At 29.7% G+C, this 10930-nt stretch overlaps 1 protein-coding gene across 3 annotated transcripts; it reads right to left on the bottom strand.

Moving 5' to 3' along the window:
- Positions 1-379: 379 nt before the first annotated feature.
- LOC107447780 (facilitated trehalose transporter Tret1) lies at positions 380-9860 on the bottom strand. 3 transcript variants are annotated; one of them, XM_016062794.3, is made up of 3 exons: positions 9572-9860; positions 4857-5058; positions 380-1739 (listed from the first exon to the last, which is right to left on the bottom strand). In XM_016062794.3, the coding sequence occupies exons 2-3, from the start codon at positions 5047-5049 to the stop codon at positions 538-540; spliced, it is 1395 nt and encodes a 464-aa protein (XP_015918280.1). In that variant the 5' UTR covers positions 5050-5058; positions 9572-9860; the 3' UTR covers positions 380-537. The 3 variants fall into 3 exon arrangements, with proteins under 3 accessions (XP_015918280.1, XP_071038753.1, XP_042908010.1); XM_071182652.1 differs by having other exon boundaries at positions 9745-9855; XM_043052076.2 differs by having other exon boundaries at positions 9753-9851.
- Between the last annotated feature and the right edge of the window lie 1070 nt (positions 9861-10930).

The following is a 10930-nucleotide window of genomic DNA, read 5'->3' as shown; positions in this document are numbered from 1 at the left end:
TAAAAAATAATTTTTTTTAACGTTTTTTTCTTTAATTTTGCATAATTGCCAAGTAAATAGTTTATAGTTTAAGAAAAAAAATTAATTTTCTAGCTAATCAGTCATATATAACAAACAACCATATTATTTATCCTTTTAAAATATTTTATTTTTAAAAATTTACATAAAATCTTTTAGTTAATTTTAGCAGTTATTACTATGTATTTCTATGAATATCATGTCAAAACAGTTTTGATTAGTTGATAATTTTTATTAATGTTCAGTTCAAATAAACTTTATCAAAACCAGAATCTTGTTTTTCTAATTAGAACTAAATGAAATAATCATATACCACACAGTAATTTAAAAGGAATTCTAGAGGTAACAAGAATATAACACATACAATGAACACAGCTTTATTTACAATTTAAATAAGTATAAATAAAAACACACATTATAACACAGAATTCTTACTACAAGTATAGTTATATTAAAATGAACAAAAGGGTGTATATTACCAAAATAGTTTCTATAAGTTAATATATTGTCTTAATACTTTTAACCTTCCAAATCAGAATACCTCTCATTTGAAAGTTCCTGCAATCGCTGTAAACGAGATTCCCCTCCTGCAAAATGGTTTTCTATTTCTTCTAAAGTTCGACCTTTGGTTTCAGGAAGAAAGAAAGATGCAAAGAAACAAACACACAAACAAAATCCAGAGTATATCCAATATGCTCCAATGTTTCCAACAAGATCTTCAATCTGTAAAAATGTTTTCGTAACTATAAATGCGAAGAACCAAGAAAATGCAGTCCCAAGCCCACAAATTATGCCCCGACCTCTCACGGGTGACATTTCAGACATCATAAGCCAAGGAATAGGACCAAGGCCCAATGAAAAACCAGCAATGTATATTATTAAGCACACCAGTGGCATAAAGCTAAAGTTGGATTTGAATTTGTTGTCATGGGAACTTACAAGTAAATACACACTCATAGCACTTAGCGATATTGCAGTAACCATACCAGATAGGTATAGTGCCTTCTTTCTTCCAATGACATCCATGGAAAAAGTGGCAATTAGGGTGAAAATATACATAGCAACAGCAACCAACAAGTTTGAAAAAACCGGATTAATGAAGCTACCAGCTTGCTTGAAAATAGACACAGTATAATAAAGGATGGCATTCGAACCAGAAAACTGTTGAAAAATCATTAAAATGATCGACAAGAAAGCAGGTTTATAAAATGTTGGGTGAAGTATTTCATGAAGCGCAATAGAGGAAGATTCTATGTTTAAACTTTCGCTAACTAGCTGGTTTACAGACGAGGCACCAGTACTACCATACAAGAAATTTACAGCTTCTACAGCTTCAGACTGTTTATTTTGAAGTACAAGCCAACGTGGGGATTCTGGGATGAAGAGAACACATAACAGTGCCGAAACTCCAACAACAGCACCTGCAATGGCAAACCATTGCCATGGAAGAAAGACTCCAAGAATGGATGAAATTATAATGCCCTTACAGATGAATAATTGAAATCTTGAACCCAGGTTGCCTCTCATCTCTGCTGTAGATATTTCAATAACATACATGGGAGTTACAACACAAATTAATCCACAGCATATGCCAGTCATAAATCTGCCAATGTAAACAAACATTAGGTTAGGTGCATAGGCAATAAACAGCCAGCCCAAGACAAGGATTAAAGATTGATAAAGCATGACTCCTTTTCTGCCGATTCTGTCAGACAAATAACCTAAATTTAAAGAAAAGGGAAAGTTTTTACAAAGGATGTGGAATATTGTAATGTATCAAAATTTATCGAGAATGGTAGAATACAAAAGTACAAAAAGACGCACTATGACAATATATATATATATAAAGCAAAAAATAATATATTGTTCAAAAACAAAAACATACAAAAGATTAAACAATTTAAAAAAGAAAAATGATATTAATTATCAGTTTATATTAGAAATGCTTTTATGTGATTAATTAAAGCAGATTTTCTTAACTTAGTATCAATCTCAAGTTCCTTGGCACAATCTCTAAATAACTTTATTGATTAAGTAAAAACATATTTTAAATTAGCAAACTACAGAGCTAGAAACTGGTAAACAAGGAAGCGGTGATATTAAATATAAGGCATGAAAAAATTGTTAATCCTTAAGAAAACTGATTTGCAAATTTTAGAATTTCATTTAAAAGATCTGTAACACAACACTTTGTTACAAGGGGCATACTCACACTGAAAATATTTTATTAATGTTATTTAAAATATCATTTATTTCTAAATTTTTTTTTTATCAAAAACTCACAATGAAGTTAACACAGAACTAAATTACTTGTGGGTCACAAATATTAGAAAAAATACCATGTTGGGGCTAAAATAAGTAATTCAAAGCTTTAATCATAACAATGAGGGTGCATTTACATTTTAAAGAAAAAAAAATTCATTTCTAGAACATGTATAATTTTTTTTTTTTTTGTAAGGAGGAGATTATCAAAATAAATTTATAAAATTACTTAATTATTTATCTATAAATTAATTTAATGTAAATAAATCAGGCGAAGCACAGTAAGAAGATTAATTACAATTAAAGTTTATGATTTTTCAGAAAAATAAGTTGTTATGAAACTAACTACTACATGTAATAATTGTGATTGGAACTTTTAAAGAATTTCTTTTAAGCACTTTTATATTTTCAATTTTTTTCCCCAATTCAATTGTACAAATTTAAAAATAATTACACTACACAGCAAGCAGACAAAACAGAATTACGTGATTATTTAATTAAAATACATAATTATTTATCTATATTTACTACAGGGCTCAAAAAACCGCCTGTCCTCGGCGGTCAAAAATTTTCCGCGGAAAACGGATTTCTCGAATCAGACGTCCGTTAATGTTTGTGATACACTTTCAATTTTTGTTATCTTACAAGAGTCTAGCGCCTCACTTCTAAAATGACCCTCTAATCTAGAAATCCCGTACAGCAGCATACTGCGCATGGTGGATTGATGTTTTTTCCGTCTAGGAATACTGCAGCAGTTGAAAGGGACTTTTCAGCAATGAACTTACAAAAAAACACATTACGTAAGCGTTAAACGCAATTATGAACATCCACCTACATGGAAAAACCCTTTCAGATTTCTGTGCAGAAACCTCGGTAAATCATAGGCTTGATTGTGGAACTGGCAAACGTCATATTTGATTCATTTAAAAAACGCAGTACCCTTGGATAAATTGACATTCCAGATAACTTGACTTTTGTCATTTAAATTATTTCATAAAAGAAATTAATTATTTCATAAAAGAAATACTAGGTTTTACCATTAGTAACCTAATGTTTATTTTATTACTGTATAATGTAATCGTAGTAGCTACTAATTCATTGTGTAATTTATATAAATGTTTGTAATAAATAAGAAAAAATAATATTTTTATTTATTTAGATGCGACGGGTTAGTTTCAAAGGAGGACGGGTACATTGTTGGACAAGCCGTCCTCGGGGACGGGTAAAATATCTGAGTTTTTTCGAGCCCTGATTTAATATATAAAATTAAAGTAATAGTTGTGATTGGTATTTTAAATGAGTTTCTTTCATGTACCTTTTTAATTTTAGATTTCCCCCCCCAATTTATTTGCAAGTAATTACACTTCATGAAAAACCAACAGGACAAAAATTTTAACAAAACAAAATGGTTACAATCCAATACTCTTAGAAAAGCTGATCTACATCAAAGACTCATTTTTACAAAATATAGCAAAAAATAATTTCTGTTTTTTAATTTCATATATGAGACAGTTACAGGATCAAGAGAAAAGTTTTTTTTGGTTCGCTTTGTACCGACATATCTAAGATTGTGGATCTCTTTTCCCTCTCATTATAATTATTTTTTAAATTGAGTCTCTAACATTAGTTTTAAGGTGCTAATATTTTCTCATCATGCATGAGTAAAATGTAAATAAGAAAATACAGTCAAACCCCGTTATAATGAACTTAATTTCACTATAATGGGGGGTTGGCTCACTATAACTGGGACTTCACTATAACCGTTCCGAAAACAATTTTAACTAATAGTTCCAAACTCCTCCCCCTTTTATTACGCATCATTTGAATAACTGACCAATAAAATGAAATACAAAAATTACTGAAAAATAATACAACAAAAATGTGTTAACTTTTATTTTTTATTATGCTTCGTCTCGTGCACCCAAAATTTTTTTTTAATCTTTAGCCGGTCAGCTATCCTCAACATCAGATATAGAAACACCTCCCGACTCTCCAATATTTTTTCTTGAATTTATCTAATTCCGCTTTTTAAACCTGTCTAACCAGACATTCGAGCACATAAAAGTAGTATCACCAAATCGCTTAGCAAATTCATCGGCTTTGACTTGAAGCATTTGTCCAGATACAGGAAGTTTGCAGCTTCTTTGAATGCTGAACCAATTAAATAATGCAATTCAATAATGAAGCAAACCAGATAAATGCTTATTGCTACATTCCATACAATAAATGGTTTTAAAAATCTGTATATGTATTTATTTTGAAGTAGAAATTTCAAAATTATTACAAAAAAAATGAGGAAAATAAATCAGCCGAAGACAGAAAAAAGTTCATAACATCCAACTGCCTCTCTTTTTTCAGTTCACAATATCCACAAAAAAATAACATTATATGTGAGTAGCAAGGTACGGGGGCGCACAATTTGTTCACTATATCCGGGAGTTCACTATAAACTGTGTTCACTATAGCGGGGTTTGAATGTATAATCTATGGATAAAAAACAAAACCACTAAAGAAGTAAATATTTCTAAATAATTCTTTTATTTTTTTCCAAATCATTAAAAAAAAATTAAATATACCAGCAATTAATCCTCCTAAAATAGCTCCTAGAGGAAGAATGCTGCCAATCCATGAAACTTCCACATCGCTAGGATTCAATTTACCATTTTTCATATTTTCAGTGGCTGCAGAAGAATACGTGGAGGCAATTCCAACAGTGACAGCATTCATAAGAGCTGCTGATGCCACTAAAAATACTTTTCTGTTTTCCATTATGAGAATCTAAAATTAAAAAATTTACATTATGCATATGCATTTACAAAAAATATATACGGTGGAACCCCAATTTTACATTTTCTTAAAAATAAAAAAAAAGACACAAAGCGGGATAAACTGAAATCGGGGAAAAAACAATTTAAGAATATTTCATAAAAATAGACAGTTATGAGATGTACTACTAGAAAAAATGTGCAATCTTTAGATGTTTTTTGCTTTTAGATACAGTGGCAAAAATATCCCTCTCGATACTTACAATGCAAATGTTTGTAAAATTGGGGCAAAAAAACAAAATTAAGAATATTAAATAGGGTAAAGCGGGTATATGTTTAGGCTTAGCTAAGCCTTGTAAGGATATTTCTTTCCTCTTCTGTGTTAGCTTTAGTAAGTATCTATATTTTATACTGAAGTAACAAAAAAATATTTTAATTGTCTGATTATAGCCCTACATTGTAACTTGAAAACAAAATTTTTTAAAGCGAAGAATGATAAGGGTAAATAACAATATAATATACACATTATACAATTAAAAATATTACCAAAATACAGGGATAGAACAGCAGCATAATCATTTTGGAGAAGAAAAAATGTGCTTATGAGTGATTTCAGATTTAACATTAAAAGCGTTTGTTATGATAGTTACTGAGAAAGACATTAAATTCCCATTAAAAATGACATTGTATGAAAACAGATCAAAAACTAGACGTCATAACTTTTAAACAGCAGTAGTCTTAGTTCGTCAAAAATATTATTTAAACCTGCAAAATCTTTTTTAAATATAAATACTGTAATATTAATGCTTATTAATGTTTTTCATATCTTTAAGGTTTTCTTATTCTTTTAGAAAGGTTTAGTAAAGTTTCTACTAACTCTTATGCTTGCTTGTAAAGACAATTGATTGGCACAAAAATTTTTTTTTTTTTGCTTCTTCGGTTATATCTTAAATTTTTATCTACCATTTATTTATTTGTATTTAATTTATTTAAAAAATTGAATAATTCTTATTAATTTAAAAACTGTATGACTATAAAAGGAATTCAAAAACTAAATTTTCTGATTTGCTTTGTGTATGAACCACCCACCGCCCTCCCCTGTCAATTTCCATCATTTTTTTCTGGTGCTTATGTTTCTAGCAATTATGCTACTTTTGAGGGGCAATAAAAATGCATTCCTCCAATAATAAAGCTGTACAGTATTGATGCAGTTTTAATAGGTACCAAACATACTATTATAATACTTTGTACCTCTATTAATGGTTTTGTTACATATTAAGACAACAATTTTCATAATATTATTAGTTGTGTATTACTAAAATTAGGCATCATTGGCAACAATAAATAGCATGGCAATAAATAGCATAGTACCTCCTAAACCAATTAGTACCATGTCTAGTAGTCATTCGTAACTATTAAACCATAATTAATTAAACATCATTCACATAAAAATGGTATGGCTATTTTTTATATTTCTCTTAAAATAATAAATAGTAGGTTTATCAATTATTTTTAGTACATATACGTAGCTAAATAGTACATGTACATAGACTTTTTGTGCATGTTGTCTGGCTACCAAATGGCTAATATTTCCACTTAAGTAATCATCATTGGCGTCAACAGGCGATTCTTTTTACGTTTCTAAAAATAAATTTATTCTATTTTACCATTATTTTGCTTTTCCATACCTAAATTCAATTTCTGTTGATTTTAACTTATTTAGTTTTATAGAAACACATTCTAAGAGCATAACTGTATACAAAATAAACATCTGGTTTAAGATAAATTACTATTCTATTGTGGTGAGATAGTCCGCCTGATATAATAGCTGAAAATTATTAAATATTAAAGAATGTTCAATAAAGAAGAATGTTCTTTTTTTACATCAAATAAGCTATCAAACACCACAATAGTATAATTAAGAATAATATAATCAAGATACATTTATTTAAGAGTATTTTTGTTTTTAAAATAATATACTGCATATGTTCAAGTATATAAAATGGACATATGTTTTTTAATGAAATATATACTAACTTTAAAACTAAACCCACTTTATACCAGAGTAGGATAAAGTACCTATATCAAAACATATTCTTTTGAATGCATTACTGTAAGAAAACAATCAAACAAAATTGATAAGTTATGCTTCACTTTTAATCTAAATGAATCCATTGTATACAAAATGCATCGAAATTTACGTTAAAGTAAAGTTAATGGTTTGATAACCTTCTTTAAAAACCTTTTTGAAAAAAGCTTGATTTCATACCCAGCTGACCCTACAAAATGGAGAATATAAAACCGGAGTTCTACTGAGTAATTTTAAAAAAGATAAATAATTTCCCTAGAGACACATAATTTTCTTCTAGATATCTAGATTAAATAAAATAGTTTTTCTTGTGCTTTTACAGCATTCAGCTTTAATTATTACTAACTTAAGAAACTTTAAAGAGAAGTTCAATCTTCTTTAAATAGAAATAAAAGAAACTATCACTACTGTTAAATAACAGTGTTTTCACTATAGCGAGAGAACGTGAGAATCTCGCATATTGTTTTCTTTTCTCGCATTAAAAAATGATTACCTCGAGAAATTCGTGCATTCTATAAGCCAATTTCAGAATTCACGAATTTCTCATTGCGCCATTTACAATAAAATCCATTTCACTTTTCTTTCTGGATCCTTCATTATTTTCAACATCTGCCTTATTATCTAACTTCCCTATTTACCAGTATTGTTCAGAACCTTTAAGAACAACAGAACACCATCCCTTGGAATCACGGAACCTCTTTCAGAACGCATTTCTCTGCAACTACATGCTTACCGTAGGTAAGGTTTCTTCATGTAAGACGTTCAAATTTTTTGAGCATTAATGTAAGATGGACAAATACCTTGTAAAGGCAATATCTTCTACTCCGAAATGGACGAATGAAAAGGAAACAAATATGGGAAGAAACAATCGAAACAAAACAAATACGCATTTGAGCAACCTAAAGAGAATAGCTGATGAAAAAGTAGATGTAGAACATTTTCCATATGATGAGCAGCAAAAACATTCAATGCTTTAAAAATTAGAAGATGTTAAAAATGTATTATAATTAAAGAAATGATTCTTTTTCCAAGTCTCTTTGTGTGTGTGTGTGTGTTTTTTTTAAAAATTTTTAGAAATCTCACTTAACTTTTTGAAATCTCACCCTGTTTTTGAGAAAGAGTGAGAATTTCTCACCCATTTTTTTCTGTGATGAAAACATTAAGTAACAGCATGAAAATCATCATTTTTCAACAGAGTTATCATATTTATAAGAGCCAATTCTAATTAGCATAATTTCTAACAAGAACACTATTAAATTAACTGATACTAGTTACGTAGAATTGAACCAACCTCATTCAAGTTACAGAAAAACTAAATATCTATAGAAATAGGAATTTCAACCAGAAAAATTTTTCTTTTCCGAACATTCCAATAAGTTTATTTTGTCAGATAGTTTGCTTTTATACCCGTCTGATATATATATCATATATAAAATTTTACAGTAGATCTTGAAATAGCTAATAGTTATATAATGGAGAAAAATATATGCTTAATTTATAATTTTATGAATGACCTTGGATTAAAACTATGAAACATTTAAGCAATATTTCTACAAAACATGTAAAGCAGATTAAATCAAACAAAATGTTCACAAACAGGTAATAAGCTTAATTAATTAATAAGTACAAAGTATAACAATAAAGCTCTTTAAATTAAAACTAAATTTAAAAATAATGCTATTATTAAAATTTTTCAACAGTTTTAGGAATGTGAAAATAAGGAAGTGCAGATCGAAAATGTGAATATTTTTTGCTCGAAGCTATACCCGGAATTTTAAGGTTCAGAAAAAGAAAACTAAAGAAAAACGAAGCTAAAATAAATTATTAAAAATAAACAGACAAAGCAACACTACATACTTACAATTATCTAAATTAGAATAATTGGTTCTTATGAGTGTTTTAATTCCTTAATCAGTAGACTTATTTTCTAAATTGTTATTCATAAAACATCAAATATACCAATTATTCCTATTTTTTAATCAGATGGGCATAGCTTAGGGGCTAAATTGTATCATTGTCTTGTATTTTAAGAACGAACTTTTTTTTGTCTACACAAAAAATTTATGACATTTTTAGGAATAATATAGTGCAAGTGTCATAATACTAGTTACTTTTAAAATGGAGTAATGACTTGAAGATCATTATAAGACGTGACCAAAGGGACTTTTCAACTCTAAAGAAGAAACAATTTTTTTACCTAAAAATGCTTAACCAAGTAAATATATTCAAGATTGTAATAAGGATGTAAAACTGTTTCATAAGTTGGTTGCAGGAGGAACCAATATTTATAGAGCAAAACTACTTTATAAATTAAGAGAAATAACTAAATATTTATGGAGTAAAACTACTTTAAAAATATTATCAAATATTTTTAAAGTAAATATGTTTCGAGAATTTAATGAGACAAAAGCTTTCATGTACATGCATATAAACTTACTTATGAAAGGCAATATTAGTGAGACAGTGAAATGTTTATTTAACGAAACATCTAGAAATACGAAATGCAGTTTAGAAGAGGAAACTTAAAAATTTAAATGTAAAATTGCATGTATTGAACAACAAAAATATCTTTTGAATATCGATTAAAACAAATAATACACAATCCAATACTTCATTACAACAATAATGTCATGAATGCAAAAACCATAAAGTACATCACAGCTTCGTTTATTTATTTTTTTTAATACGAGATGTCAAGGTCAAGAGCGTCAGAATGAGAAATGAGAACAAANGTTATAAGAAGATTGATGGATAAAAGCTAGCGTCAAGCTCACTCCGCCCAGTTACCAATTCCTAAATTGACCAAATATCGTGATTGACATTTTTAAGCTTGAAGCTTACAGAATCNCAATATAGGGTTATAAGAAGATTGATGGATAAAAGCTAGCGTCAAGCTCACTCCGCCCAGTTACCAATTCCTAAATTGACCAAATATCCTGGATTGTACCATGAGTTAAATTGAAATTCAAGTCTCCAAGAAAAGGATCAATATTTACTCTCTTGGTTCTTGTTAATAAATTTCAAGATCAAATCAGATTCTGCTAGTGATGTCATCTGAATGCGGTTCACGCACTTCCAATCTCCGCAGAGAAAACGGGAGAACCTGATTGGCGAAAAATATTTTTCCGAAAAAAAAAATTCATAATAAAGAACGTCAAAAAAACAAGATCTCCTTCGGTGAGATTTATTCGGGAAAATATTTTTGCCATCAGGCTCTTCATTTCTTTATGCGACGATCAAAAGTCCGTGAGCCGCATTCAGTAGTAGTAGTTAATTTGCGTCACACTAGAGCTGCACAAAGGGCTATTGGCGACGGTCTGGGAAACATCCCTAAGGATGATCCGAAGACAAGCCATCACAATTTTGATCCTCCGCAGAGAGGATGGCACCCCTGCTTCTGTAACCCAACGACCTGCACGCGAAGTCGAGCTCTTTACGGTAGAACAGTTTAACGAGGACCAATGCCGCACACCCTCGGTCCCTACGCAGACTGATCCAAGTGGTTACCCGCCCGCACACTGACTGCAGCCAGTGATGCTTGACTTCGGTGATCTGCTGGGAACCGTGTCTTAACAATCAGTCCACTGTGGGACAGCCGCATTCAGAAGCGAAGCGCTAGGATAAATGCTTTGATTGAATTTTACACCGAATCTTGAAAAAAACGCGCCATGTAATGTTAACAATATAATGCGTTCTTTCAATTTAAATTTCAAACAATAAGTAAATTCGGAAGACTCCATAAGCATGTTATAATGCTATACGAAAAAAAGGCGATATTCTGAAAACTAATATAATT

This window comes from Parasteatoda tepidariorum, chromosome 6 (assembly GCF_043381705.1).
Source record: "Parasteatoda tepidariorum isolate YZ-2023 chromosome 6, CAS_Ptep_4.0, whole genome shotgun sequence".
NCBI lineage: Eukaryota > Metazoa > Arthropoda > Arachnida > Araneae > Theridiidae > Parasteatoda > Parasteatoda tepidariorum.
Note: the sequence above shows the minus strand (reverse complement) of the source record. Positions and strands in the feature narration are given on the sequence as shown.

What these genes read in the sequence shown, in the direction of transcription:
- LOC107447780 (XM_016062794.3), bottom strand. Translation starts at nt 5,049, where the DNA reads ATGGAAAACAGAAAAGTATTTTTAGTGGCATCAGCAGCTCTTATGAAT. An exon ending in TTTAGGAGGATTAATTGCTG is followed by an intron (nt 1,740 to 4,856) that starts GTATATTTAATT and finishes CTTTAAATTTAG; the next exon opens with GTTATTTGTCTGACAGAATC.